The 14,398-nt window shown below is 44.2% G+C and overlaps 1 protein-coding gene across 1 annotated transcript in view; it reads right to left on the bottom strand.

Annotated features, from left to right (window-relative positions):
- Positions 1 to 339: 339 nt before the first annotated feature.
- PKP1 (plakophilin 1) overlaps positions 340 to 14,398 on the bottom strand; it is a 48,884-nt gene continuing 34,825 nt past the window's right edge. Inside the window, exons 10-14 of the mRNA XM_009560590.2 lie at positions 12,824 to 12,977; positions 12,127 to 12,313; positions 6,434 to 6,518; positions 5,061 to 5,161; positions 340 to 3,758 (exon numbers count right to left, since the gene is read on the bottom strand). Of these exons, the coding sequence (XP_009558885.2) occupies positions 5,090 to 5,161; positions 6,434 to 6,518; positions 12,127 to 12,313; positions 12,824 to 12,977 (498 nt within the window). The 3' untranslated portion in view covers positions 340 to 3,758; positions 5,061 to 5,089. The remainder of the gene's footprint in view (positions 3,759 to 5,060; positions 5,162 to 6,433; positions 6,519 to 12,126; positions 12,314 to 12,823; positions 12,978 to 14,398) is intronic.

The raw sequence follows: 14,398 nt of genomic DNA, 5'->3' as shown, positions 1-14,398 counted from the left end.
TCCAGGGTCAGAAGAATCTAAGGTGTAGGGGTTTTCTCCACAGTAAACTTTGGATCCATACAGTAGTGACACAAATTAATTAAATTAACTAAATTTTCCATTGATTGAAGTGGTGACTGTAAGAATTCACGGGAGGGAAACCCACCGAGGCTTGCTGTAGAGGTAGTGATAGAGGAAATGGTATTTACAGCTTTATTACTCATACTGGCAGAGGGCAGAGTGGTCCAGACTGATCGCTGCTGCAGGGTAACAGGCTTTTACAAACCTTTCAAACAGATTGTTTCCTAACACCAGTGAGACAATCAAAATAAAACCACCCAAAACAAGAAGCTTGAAGAAATTCCAGCAATTTTTATTGATTTCAGCTTTTCCAATGAAGCAAATACATACAGTACAGCCAAAACAAAACTCCGATACATTATTCTCACATACCTATATCTTACAGAATACACTGTATAGCTATGGACTGGTAGGCTAAGTTGGTCTCAAACTGGTGAGTGGTCAGACAGGAACAGAACTGCCTACTGCCTGCTACTTGTCCATGAGGCTTCTGAAATGCTGGGGTGGGTTGGATTGTACATACACAAAACAAACAAAGCATCAATGAGAAAATAGACCAAAAACTTCTGCTAAGCCCAGGACAAACAAGTATGGTATTTATTTACATGGTTGTATGTCCCGAGCACAAATCAGGCCCAACTGCTCTTATTTCCGCTGCCAGCAGAACTAATGATGCTGCTGGCTATGGTCCTCCCCTCCTCAGTAATTCTCCATCACTCCGCCTCAGGTGCTGTACACCTTCCCTTGTCCCTGTCACTGGGGGGATGCCCTGCCTTGGCTCTTAGACAGAAACAGGAAATGAGCAAATGAAAGAGGATGTCACAGTTAAAAACAAACCTTTAAGAAACAATGCCTCCCTAGAATTAAAAAATCTTGTATTGGAGGTGCAACCAGCATCCATTTATGATGGAGAAACCTCCTCGCTGAGCTCCCAAAACTGTTGGTTATAAGGAACACCAGTTACTCCGATAAGGCTGATTTCCCTTTCTCTTCTCACAACTGGGTATCAGCGTTATTTCACCAGCTTGGACAGGGTCTGCCGTCCAGGTTTTAAGAAGAGACACTGAGAGAAAAATAAAGCTGAGTACCAGAGAACATCCTGGAGAAGAAACAGCTGCAGAAGAGCCCTGGGGTGGCAGAACAGTTACAATCCACACAGCCCACTGCTCTCTCGAGTGAGCCGTATGTTGAGGTATGAAAGCAGTAACATAGCATGATAAAACAAAAGAGATTGGAAGGAACCTCTCTGGTCTGCACAGCTCAAAGCAGGGATAGCGTCAAAGCCAGATGAGATTGCTCGGGGCTGTGCCCGGTCATGTTCTGAGGATCTCTGAGGATGGAGAGAGATTTTATTTTAATCATTTTATTAGCTTTGGAAAGACAACTTTGCTGCACTTAATAAAATTTATGTGAATGATGCTTGTGACTCTTTGAGTCTAATATTTAGTAATGAAATCTCCAGTACTTGTAAATTTAATTGTGAGAAGATGGGGATACAGCTCAGCTTTGTGCCTTATACAGTGATTCGGTAAACTACATTATTGATAAAAGTGGCAACGGTGGCCTAAAATATAGCCTAAATAACAGCCAATTAGAGTGAATATGCTCAATATTCCATCATTACATTTTGTTGTTAGGTTTCCCCAATTCATTTTACAGAGAAAAATGTTCGATACCAGGAGTTCTGTCAAACACATAATTACAGGAACTAATCTGAATGCAAAATTGCACATAACATAATTTTACATCAAAACTGTACCAATCTTTCCTATGGATACTGCAGCTGTTTTTGACATCCATAGTCTTGGGTCCTGCCAAAAACATTTAGAGCCGTGCATCTGAGAATATACATCCAGTCAAGGAAGAGCTGGCAGGAATGGCAAGGGCATGCCCGCAGGCTGGGACTCCTTTGCTGCTGCTTAAATACTCCTGAAACTGTCCTACCGGATTCTCCTGGTTCTAGCTCTCCACTTCAAAGGTGCTTTTTTTCTCTCTCATTTGGCTGGGAGCTTGGCGAAGAAAGCTCTCGACTGAACGTGGGTGAAGGGAAGCAAATAGCTGCTGCTCATTAAAGTGCACAAAACTAAGCCACCCTTAGCAGTCCAAGAGAAAAAACAGCTGGAAAATGATCTCCCTCTCTGGACATGCGCTCCCATGGTCTAAAGAAGGGGCAAAAAAGTGCCACTGCATTTCTTAGCTCTAAAGCTGTGTCAGAGTGAATATGAACTTCATGGATGATTCTTTAGTGGGCAGAAATCACCCCATTTGGGGGAAGTGAATGGGGATATGGTGATTTCTATCAACTGAGTCTGACAATCACAAAAAATGAGACTGTTTCTCCCTTTCTAGACTCAGCTCCATAATTTGTCCTTCCCAAGCACCTTTTGCACTCCTGATATTTGCAAAATGGGGTCCTGTGACCCTGCACAGTTTGAAGAGGCAATAACCATGTGTGGGGGGCAGCCAGCAAATGCATCCTCAGCTGGTCCTTTCCTTGAGTTTCTTCCCTTGTGAGGATGGGTAGAGGACATTTTTCTTCTGGAGAGAGGAAGATCAGCCTCTTTCTTCACACGGTTACTGTCATAAGGAGTGGGTTGCTCTAAAGTGAGCTCAGCAGTCCCCTATCACAGCCTTAGCATCACAAGGTGATCATGTAACTAAAGATACAGAGAAATAAAAGATTTCCAAGCCTGACTTCACACAAGTGCTTACATTCCTTTGGATATTAATACTATATCTTTACATTGATCAATAAAAACAAAGCGTGATTAAAAAGGCCACATCCCTCACTTTTTCCAGTCCTGTGTGGCAGTCAGTGATCCCAGGGGAAAAAAATGCTTTGCCTGTTTCCAGCTCAGCTTCTCAAATGCCACGTTTGTCCAGGTACAGTCAAGAGATTGAGTTGTTCTGGTGCTCAAAGTGGTTCGCGACCCGGTAATATCGATGCTCTGCAGATGTGTTGCAGCTGTCCCCTCCCATATAGCTTCAGGAAAGGGTTACTGAGACCCGGGAGAGACTTTGCAGACATCAATTTGCTTCTTGAGAGAAAGAGTTCACGTGACAGGAAAGAAAATTCTAATAACTATAAGTGCTCATCGGAGAAAAAATCATAAGCAGAAGAGAAACCCGTGTTCATAACTGTTAGGAATAACCAGCCTTTGTAAAGAAGAGTATGGTTGTGTGTATCTGTTTGTAACAGCCACATGCAGGGGGGATAGTCAGCCTAAAATTGGCAATTTTTATACTTGTGGGTAAAAATAGGTTGTAAAAAGTTGGTAGCGTGGCAGTGTTTGGTGCATGGGTCAGGTGGAATTGGGCAAAACTCTGCGAGGGGGTTAAACTGCACAACTCACACTGACTCTCGGTGGGAGATGGGGGACTATGCCTGTAGGAAGATCCTACTTGCCGCGTGTGCACGTGTGTCGACTGCACACACACACAATGACACGCACAGAGTTACACAGACACACTCTTTGCAAAAAAACCATAATTATTGACATCAAGAAAGTATAACCTCAATAAGAGTCCCTTCTCCCCCTAAAAAGAAGAAAATGCTTAAAAATATCAGTATCATCCACATGAAATCTGTATGTTTAGTTTTCTTTACAGTCGAGTTAAACTCAGAAACACTCTACATCTTTAACATCCTAAACAACTGTGAAAGGATTGTCTTCCTGGACATGAACTAATTCCAAATTCTGAAATGGAGAAAAACAAAGAAAAAACAAGACCCATCATTCAATAAATCTTTTAATTACATTGTAACCCAACTTTTAATCTTTCCTCTTGGCCTGTACCCAGTTTCCTTACTTCCCATAGCTGTTCCCCCCAGATTTCTGTGCTCCTCCGAGTCCCAACAGCACAAGAAGCAAAATCAGTACCCGGGCAGAGGAAAGAAACGGGCTTTTGCACTGTTTTCCCCTAAATAAGGACTGTGTTGAAGCTGATTGCAAAGAGCATGTTGGGGAAGGGAGCAAATGATTCATTCTGAATAATCTGAATCCCCATCATAGGCACAGCTGATATTTGAAAACTGCAAAATGCAGTTTTAGAGCTTTTCTCTTTTTTTTTTCATTTAAAGCAAAATGCAGCTTTAAAGCTTTTCTCGCCAGTGGGAATTGCGAGTCCAAAGTACCTTACAGATTCAATCCTCTTTTCACACTGAATGAAACATCATAATGATTCCCTCAGCATTCTGCCCATGATTTCTCTAACATAGTTTCTCTGTTGGGATATTTCTGATGTCAGCATGTAATTCCAAATGTCGATGTGAGGCTTAGATCTTAGGCAGAAACATTTTCACGTGAGGGTGGGGAGGCCCTGGCCCAGGCTGCCCAGAGCAGTGGTGGCTGCCCCATTCCTGGAGGGGTTCAAGGCCAGGTTGGATGGGGCTTGGAGCCCCTGATCCAGTGGGAGGTGTCCCTGCCCACTGGAGCTGGATGGGATTTGAACCCCTTCCCATCCAAACCATTCTATGATTCCGTGATTCTATGATTATTAAGTACTCAGAAACATCCCGAAGTGTGATGGTTGATGCCAGAGTATGGGCTGGAATTAATTGTACGTTGCTAACACTATCTGGATAACATTATTCAAAATTCAGGAATTGAAGTATTCTCAGAGAGTTTCTTGTGAAGAAGCCCACCTGAGAGGATTCGATAGAGTACAATTAATCAGTTATTTCTTGGCAAAGACAGACACGTGAGGCACCACCAAGGCCAGCAGCTTCGCCTGCCCGGTGGCATCTGCACTGAGCAAGTGTGCCTGCCCAGTGGCATCTGCATGGCTGCATGGTGTGGGCAACATCTGCATCAAACCCAGGAACCTTCTCACCTTTCATCAAAAAATTGCTTTGCAGTTTGCGCTGATCAGATTTCTGATGAAAACTCACAAACCCATTTTAGGGGAGATTAAAAATACCAAAAAGCTCACGGGGTTCATGCAACACTCCTTTGCCCCCAGACTCACCCTTTCCTCATGCACGAGGGCCCCATTCTCACCTGCAGCCTGAACATGTGTGGAAAGGCTCCTAAAATCTGGAGGAGAGGGTCCTGAAGGTTGTTCCAGCTAAAGAGCCCATCATGTTCTTATCAAATCCTTGCTGAAAAAGCAGATATATATGAAGTGCAGTATCAGCTTCAAACTTGATCGTGACCTATTACTATGAAAGAGAGCCTCCCACCCCACTTCAGCGGCTGCCCTCCACTTGAAAATTGTGCTTCAATATCAAACCACCTCCTCTGCCCTCCGTGTGCCTTTGATGCATCACCCGTATTGACAGACTTTGTCTTCCTCCCATTGATTCCTGTCCACCAAGAGCTGGACTTGTCCAGCTTTACCACAGCAAACTTTCTCTTAGTCCTTCACTGAATATTATTTCATCTTATTCCTCATCCTGGAAAGAACAGCAAAGATACGTGCAGGATGCGTATACCCTTTCAGACTCCCATCCTTCTCGTCTGATGTAAACCTGTGCAACAAACTTCTGTGTGAAAACAGGAGTGACTCAGTCACACCAGAATGAGCTGGCACAGGCCCCCGAGCAGAGCCCGCCGCAAAGCTACACGAGCTCCTGCGGAAAAAGTCCCTGACCGTTAATATGAGAACAATATTTAGGTACTCTCTCCCTTCCTGCCTCCAGGGAACTCCCCTTTGTGGATGCGACTCCTTCTCTTTAATTTGGCCTTTCACCCTCTGCAGCTGCTGCTGCTGTTTGGTTGGAAAAACCCATCTTGTTCAAAGAAAGCCACTGGGAGCTGAAAGCTGGCTTTGCTCCCCGTCTGCCTCTACAGTTTCACAGTTTCTGTTGCGGGCAGCAAAACAAATCCTAAATACTCCTCTTCTTGGTTTAAAAGATTACCCTGACTGTAGGGGTGGCTTAACCACAGGGTAGGGTTATGGATACAAAAGAAAATGGGGGAAAGAGAGGAGGAACCTTGCCAGGGATCTGTTGGGACATGCCAATCCTACACGATGGATGCAATGAAAGGAATCTCCCAAGCTAGTGGGAAACACTCAGGTCTGTTCCCAGCACAGAGCAACGCTGTGCACACAGGACGGCATCAACTCCGTAGCATCACGGAAGAGCCTAAGCCAGCATCGTCCGCAGGGTGCAAGCCACCTGACACAGACAAGCCACTGTTCACTTAGTCCTTAAAGTCAGTCCCAGCAGCTGCAGCTGTGACTCGCCTCCTCTGGCTTGGACTTCAGGTGGTTGCCCCTGTGGTGAGAGCATCATGGTTGTCCCTGCGCTCCTCCCAACCACTGCCCATACTCCCTGCTGAACCATGGCCTTTGTAAACTCACCGACTTTGGCGAGTGAGTCAGGACCAAGGATGTTCCATCATCCAAAAAGTAGAAGCATTTTCCTTACCTGCTTGAGCACACTCTGGAGCTCCCTGTTCGACCAAAGATCTGTCAGAAGGAGGCGAGCAGCTTCGGCCGCTTTTGGACAGGAGCTGGGAAGATGAAAGCACCCCCAGTGAGTTGTGGCAGGCCACAGAGTAGCAACCCACGTACACTGCTGACAGCCTTCAAATAAGGCCATCTCCGGCCGGGCGGCTGCCTAGACTTGATGGAGGACTGTCAATAAAACCATCCGTGCTCTCTCAGCAATGTTACGTGACAACAGCCTCTGGGACTGGAACAAAATGAGGGGAGGATCTGAGTGGAAAAACTGGCATTGAACTGAGCTGAAGGAGTGTTTCTGGAGAACGAAATTTGGGAGAGGTAAAGAGGAGGGAAATGGTGCCAACCCTTCCCTGGAGTCTGTAGGAATGGTGTGGGCGAATGTCTTGGGAGAGCGGCAGAGGAACGGACTCCATGCTGCCTGGTGAGGATGGAAGAGATGGGAGCATTCATAATAACAACATCTGCAACCCTAAGTCCTTACTCAGCACAAGTTAATAGATACTTGCTCACGTAACAGCTCCGAAACCGTGAGTCATAGCACTACCTTTTATAATTTTGGAACATTTCATATGACACCCTAGATAAAAACCTCCTTGCTGGTTCTTATCATGGTTCTCGATCTGCTCAACCTTGTCCTGGCTGTGGGAGACTCCCGATCCGGGTTCAGTGTGACAGCCTCAGCCTGTCTCAACCAGGACAACAAAGAGTTACAAGACCAGACTCAGGACGCTCCCTATATGATCCATCTTCCCAAAACATTGTGCCCTCATCAGACTGTGAGAAATGGGACTGACAGAGTGGTCATCAGGAACAGCCTGGGACCTGTAGGATCTGTACTCTGAGTGTGAAAGGGTAGGAATGTAATTTTATCCAGCAAATGTTGAGATATTACTCTACTTTATACAACACTTCTAACCAGAGACTCTATAGTCCAAAAGAAACCAGCAAATTTAACCTGACCATCAGGTCCAAGGGGGTTGTGCAGCTCACACACGTTGGTAATGTGAAGAGGATTGGGGGAGCTGAGGTTATCCGTAAGTTCTTGAGCAATGGTTTGGTGTAGGAGAGCTAGATCTTGTTGCAAAATCACTTTACTGGCTGTAACCATCCTATGCCCTTTCACCAAAATGAATATGTTTAAAAAAGAATTTGTGGCAGAAAAATTGTTTTGTGATTGAAAAGCCATTCAAATGGCCAAATAAATTCAAAGGTATCTATGATTAGTGCGTGCCTTTGACACTCTTTTTCAAGAATATGTTAGAATCACAGGATAATGGAATGGTTTGGGTTGGAAGGGACCTCGAAGCTCAGCCAATTCCACCTGCTGCCATGGGCAGGGACACCTCCCACTGGATGAGGGGCTCCAAGCCCCATCCAACCTGGCCTTGAACACCTCATGTTGTTTCATGTTGTTTCTCTCTTTCTAAGCAAGAGTAATTATCTTTCTATATTTATAATTTGCTTCTAATTACTCAAAATATGGAAATTTCAGCACTGTATCTTCAGAGAACACCTCAAAAGAATTTTTCTTCTCAAACCAAAGGTACCAACATCTGGTACCTGAGCCATTTACAAATTCAGACAAAATTGTTCGTCCATTCTTAATTTGAGGGACTGATGCTGTCTCTGTTTCTTACAGCATCTACTGCTACTGTTTAGGTGTAAAAAGATTAAGCACGAACTGATGGATCTGTGATCACAACTTCACTCTGTAAAGTATTGTGTCCTAGACAAAAGTACTGTGAATAGTGTGTTACTATAGCAGTGTAGAACATGGGGTAAAATATCAAGAAGAGCTGATTTTGGGCAAAATTTTCTTAAAAACAAGTTACCTGAGAATCAAAGATGATTTTTCAGGACAATCTGTTTTCTAAAAATGGAATTATTTGTAAAAATTTGTGGAGAGACAACAAAGAAGACTTCACTGGTGGCAGTGGCAGCAGTCATTGGAAAAACTATTAACTGGCATAGAACATGAACAAGATCCTAATCAGAAGGAGATGATGAGGCTCGGGAGAAGTCTGAGGGCAGCACCAAAGATGAGGGTTTTGTACGTGTGTATCAAATAGGGTTTCTCAAAGGACAAAGTTATCAAGAACCTTACGTTATACTCCAGGAGATAGCAAGGAATTCCTGGATGAAGGACTTCTTCAGGATATCATAAGTTTATAAAATTGATATCAATTGATATCAAGAGGAGCTGTTGGAATTGATATCATGGAGCTGTTGGAATGGATCCAGGGGAGGGCTACAAAGATGATCAGATGGCTGGAACACCTCCCATATGAGGACAGGCTGAGAGAGTTGGCGTTGTTCAGCCTGGAGAAGAGAAGGCTCCAGGGAGACCTTATAGTAACCTTCCAGTACTGAAAGCTGTGGAGGGACTGTTTACAAAGGCTTGTAGCGATAGGACGAGGGGCAATGGGTGTAAACTGGAGAGGGGTAGATTTAGACTAGACATAAGCAAGAATTTTTTCACTGTGAGAGTGGTGAGGCACTGGCCCAGGTTGCCCAGGGAAGTTGTGGCTGCCCCATCCCTGGAGGTGTTCAAGGCCAGGTTGGATGGGCCTTGGGCAGCCTGAGCCAGTGGGATGTGCCTGCCCATGGCAGCGGGGTTGGAACTGGACAGACTTTAAGGTCCTTTACATCCCAAAATATTGTATGATTCTATGATAGGCCCAAGTTTCTTGAAAGACTAATTTTGGTAAAACGGTATGGTAGAATTCAACTGCAAAATGAAAATAGATGATATGAAAAGTTTGAAAAGTCAATGAACAAAGAGAAATGGCAAGAAAACAGAGGTGAATGGTTTGTGAGATGAACTGCAGATCTGATGCTCTAAGGTTACCAAATCTAATGCTCTGAAGTTACTGAAAGAGATTTTGGAGAAAAGCTCTTAGTACGGTCAGTAGAAATATTGAGAAAAATTATTCATTTACCAGTGAAATAAAGTCACTTGGAAATGAACACTTGAATATCTTCAGATGGTTGGAGAAAAAAGATGAACAAGACATCAGACATCACAATAAATCAGTAACAGTAGCTTGATTTTCATAAACATCACCAAGAAAGAAGGAAAATAACAAAGAGGGAACAAACACAACCATCACTACAAAGTCTGTGTCACAGCGAGCATATATACAGGAGAGTGAGACAATTATTTAATTGGGATGCTCCAGGAAGGAGAAGAAACCACAGCCATCAGATAAACTGCTGAACCATTGATGCCTTTCACTTGAAATACAGCTACAATAAACACCCAGAAAAAGAAACCTCAGCTTTGAGGAGTGCTAGTTGATGTTTGAGAAGAATATTGGAAAGGAGAAGATCCAAGCCCACTTCTCCATAACCTGGAAGCTCTTTCTAAAATATGAATACAAAATGGTTTGAATTTATTAAACAAATGATTTACAGTTTCAAATGGAATTAGAAAGTAGTTCAAAAATATAGGGAAAGAAAAGTTTGCTTGGTGGCAGAAGAAGCACGTGCCAGGGAGGCACTACTGAGACAAGCCAACCAAAGCAACACTGGTCATAGAACTATAGAATCATGGAATGGTTTGGATTTGAAGACACCTCAAAGCCCAACCAGTCCCACCCCTGCCATGGGCAGGGACAATTCGCACTGGATCAGGTCGCTCAAAAGCCCATCCAGCCTGGCCTTGAACATTTCTATGTGGGCAGCCACCACTTCTCAGGCAACCTGGGCCGATGCTTGAGGTGAGGGAAGTGTTTTCACAGGGAAATGGAGGCAGATTAACAAAGAAGTCTCTGCAAAATACTAACAAGGTGCAAAATGGCATGAAGTTCTTCATGGCTGTTTGGGTCACCACTGAGACCTCTTCTGTTCTGTATTTATGCTGAATGTGGTGCTGCAAAGGAGGAGGTTCACAGTGTGGGACTCGCCGTATTCAACACCAGCGTAGGGAGCATGGGGTTATATCTACCTGAGGCAGCAGCCACCAGTAGAGGTGTTGGACGTAGATGGTAAAGCTATACATCATTTCTGATGTAGGATTGGACAAACCCCACCCTAAAGTTTCTTGTTCATCTACACAGACTAAATGGGGAAGTGGAAAAAGTTAGATAACTTGTGAACTAGGAGGTGTCCAAGTCATTGAAAGGGAGAGCTTTTTCACATGTGCTTTACAGGAACAGTCTAAAATGATGTGGCTTGAATGAGTGAGATTGATTCTGGGTGTAAATTGTTGTCACTTTTTCATAGGAACTGAGCAACACAAAAGTCTTTGGGGGCAGAAATGAATAATGGAAGAAAAGGAACACTTACATTTTTGGACAATGGAAAAATTGGGGGGTTTCTCAGAAGGAATTAATGATAAAGACAGGAGGAACACACTGAAGACATCTCCAGGGTTTAGTAACTCCTCACAGTTTTGTGAGTCATTGCAAACAAAGCTCATCGCACAAACCAGTCAAGACAATTAAGCTACACACAATCCCAGTTGTGTAACACCTTGCTGAAGTAGTAAATTAGCTGATGACTGGTCTAAGGGATCCAAAGAGGGACTTTAGGTAGAAGTTAATTTGACTCAAAACAAGGAAGACTTAGAAGAGGTCTGGGTCTCATGTTAATTGGGCTTGTTGTAGAGTAGAAACACAAAAACAGTGAACTGACCGATGTTCATTGGCTAAGGTCCAAACTAAACAAGAAGGCCACTTCTAATAACTGAGAGTCTCTCTGCTACTGTGAAACAAGCAGTAAATTCTAAGTTGTTTATCAAAGGACGATGGAGAAGCTATGTGAGTGTCTTTTCACAACAGAAAACAATAGGTTACTTGTATAAGGTATCATAGAACAAAGACAGATGGTAGAACAGATGAAAGTCTAGGAAGAAGACTACCTGGTCAAAGACCATGAAAGTTTTACACCAGTTTGGCCAGAAGTGAACTTACTATCTGGCAAGGGGTGACCAGCTTTTGCACTGGGCTGTGAAGAGTATGGATAACAAGCAGGTGCTAAAAGAGAAACTGGTAAAATATGTTGGTATCACTCAGTTGTTGTAAAATATAAGTGAGCAGTCCGGGGAGGTGCTTCTAACAAGAGAAAGACAGACAGGCAAAGAGGTGTGTGTGTGTGTGTGTGTGTGTGTGTATGGACGTGTGTGCGCGCTTCATCACAGCTTTGCCACCTGAGGTGGATGTTCCAACAGAAAGATGAACAAATCGGAACTAGCCACCATTCTGGTATATCAGCAGGGCTTGACTCTTAGACCTGGCCTTCGTGATAAGGTTTGCAGGAAGCTGTGGGTAGGATGCCCCGGTGCTTGCGAGTCAGGCCATGTACTGACATCCTTCGTTGGGCAGCTGGAATTTTGACTACAATTTAGGATATTGATCCTTCAGTTCGTTTTATAATTTCTTCAAAATCAGCCAGCAAATTTCCTGAGACCCTCTTACAATCCCGCCCTGGTTTCTTGTGCCTGTTTCCAAGAAAGCACTGCTGAGGCTTTGTGTCTACCAACATGCTAGAAACTTCTGGCACACTCAATTTATAAGCACAAGGGGAAAACTAATGCTTTACTATGGCTCTGATGAATATTTGGAAGGCTCTGATGTTAATCTGCCTTTGCACATAGTGTGTGACCTCAAAAATGTCCATGCATGACCCTCTCCATTCCTTCTACCCCAAACTCACCCATTTCGGCACAGGCTCACTACATTATTTAGCATGTTGCTTGTCAAGTAAGACTTTCCCAGGTGTGGGTTGGACATGATGAGGTTCCTCAGAGTGTAACAAGCTGATGTCATGATCTCTCCATAGCTGTTAGTATTTCCAGACTGGAATGACAGGAGACGTGATACATCTGGGAGCACCTGGTGAGCTAAAGAGGTGGAATGTTCCAATCAACATTTAAATAAAACCTAGCACAAGTGAATGATATTATTTGTATTAGCATGATTCAATGCAAGAATGCAGTATTATCTCTAGAAGGAGGCTCTAATGTTGGTCAGTAATAGCACGACAGTCATCACTTGATTTTCAGAAACAAAATGAGTGCTGCAGGCCTCAGGAAGGGCAGTGATATCGGTCATGGGTAGTGAAATCCAAATCACTTCCCAAAACACTACCAACCTCATAATCCTGCAGGTTTGCCATTATCAATAAAGCATACCACGTGCTTGTAGAGACCTTGAGGTAGCACACCCTTTGTTAATTAAGCCTGCAGATATTACCTGTAATTGTCCTTTTGGCCAGAAGATGTAACACCACTTTGCCCAATTTCAGAGCTTGGTCAACTTATATTACAGACTTTACAAAGTGAGGTGGGCAGATATTAGAGAGGTAGAAATGAGATATTGTTCTGGAATACACTGTGGTGGAAATTACTTACCCATAGTTTTGTGGAGAACAGGATGTCGAGACATGTTGCTCAGCAAAGAAGCCCCAGACCGGACAACTTCAGAGCTGTTGGACTGGAGGAGCCGTGCTATGCGAGGCAGACCTTTTTCCTTCAAACCAATCAATTGACTCATTGCGTTGGACATCTAGGAGAAAGAACAGAGATGTCCCATGACTTCTAATGCCAGAAGGACACAAACGGAATGATGCATAGGGCCAGACAAACATGGCTACAGTATAAAATAAACATCTGTATAATACCTTCTTCTGCTACCATAACCCCCCTTGCTTTGTCACTTACCTGTGTTCTCCACAGACATTCACAAAGTCAGTCTCTCTTCTGTGATATAACTGGTATTTCTGTCCTCTTTCTGGAGCCTGAGTGGGGACAGTTGCTCACCCAACTGATATTCCCATAAACTGAAGAAGTTGTACCTTCATGACCTCGTTGCCCTTACCCACCCAACACAACGTCCTTGCAGTCCCCTGCTGTGCCACAAGTAATAGAATTCTTTGAAAGAGGAACAGCTGATGATACCTTTAAAAAACAAGCTGAAGACCAAAAAATATGCATCCTGGATCCTGATCCTGTGCTTGCACTACATTCTAGATTATGTAAATCTAGAAGACCTCAACGCAGATGAGTGTTCATGGATGTTGAAGACCATACCCTTAATAAATTGCCAGCTTCTTGATAGAGTTTAAACTGAACTTCTCCACTGTTGGAGGTTGTCACACCATGGTTGTCACACATGTTTATCAACATTGACATGGGGACAGAGGGAATGGGCTGGAATGCAATCCTTTTTCGATGAGCTGAGATGAAATTCCCCTCCCTTGATCCAGGAGGCACATGTACCACGCTACAGGATCACACCAGCAGGACTGAGGTGTGTAAAGCTGAGACTGAGAAGAGATTCACAGCTCTCCTCTATAATCTAAGGGGTTCTGGTAAGCTTTGTAAGCTTGTCCCTACTTTCCCTTTCCTTCACATGGCAGCAAACTCAGCCATCCACACCAGCTGCAGCTCTGAGCTGGGATAAGATCCTTCAAAGGGGAAGTCACTTCTGCACATCCAGGCAAATTCATAGAATCATGGGATAGTTTGGGTTGGAAGGGACCTCTAAGCCCATCCAGTTCCACCCCCTGCCATGGGCAAGGACACTTCCCTCTGGATCAGGGGCTCCAAGCCCCATCAACTTGGCCTTGACCCCTCCAGGGATGGGGCAGCCACCACTGCTCTGGGCAGCCTGGGCCAGGGCCTCCCCACCCTCACAGCAAAACATTTCTTCCTAAGATCTCATCTCAATCTCCCCTCTTTCAGCTGAAAACCATTCCCCTCATCCTCTCCCTGCAATCCCTGATCAAGATCCCCTCCACAGCTTTCCTGGATCCTCTTTCAGTACTGGAAGCTGCTCTAAGGTCTCCTTCTCTTCTCTAGACTGAAGAGGCCCAACTCTTTCAACCTGTTCTCGCGCAGAAGCTGTTCCAGCCCTTGGATCATCTCCATGGCCTCCTCTGAACTTGCTCCAAAAGCTCTCCTGTGCCAAGGACTCCAGACTTGGAT

Source organism: Cuculus canorus, chromosome 24 (assembly GCF_017976375.1).
Source record: "Cuculus canorus isolate bCucCan1 chromosome 24, bCucCan1.pri, whole genome shotgun sequence".
In the NCBI taxonomy this organism is placed as follows: domain Eukaryota; kingdom Metazoa; phylum Chordata; class Aves; order Cuculiformes; family Cuculidae; genus Cuculus; species Cuculus canorus.
This window is presented reverse-complemented; position numbering and strand designations above follow the sequence as displayed.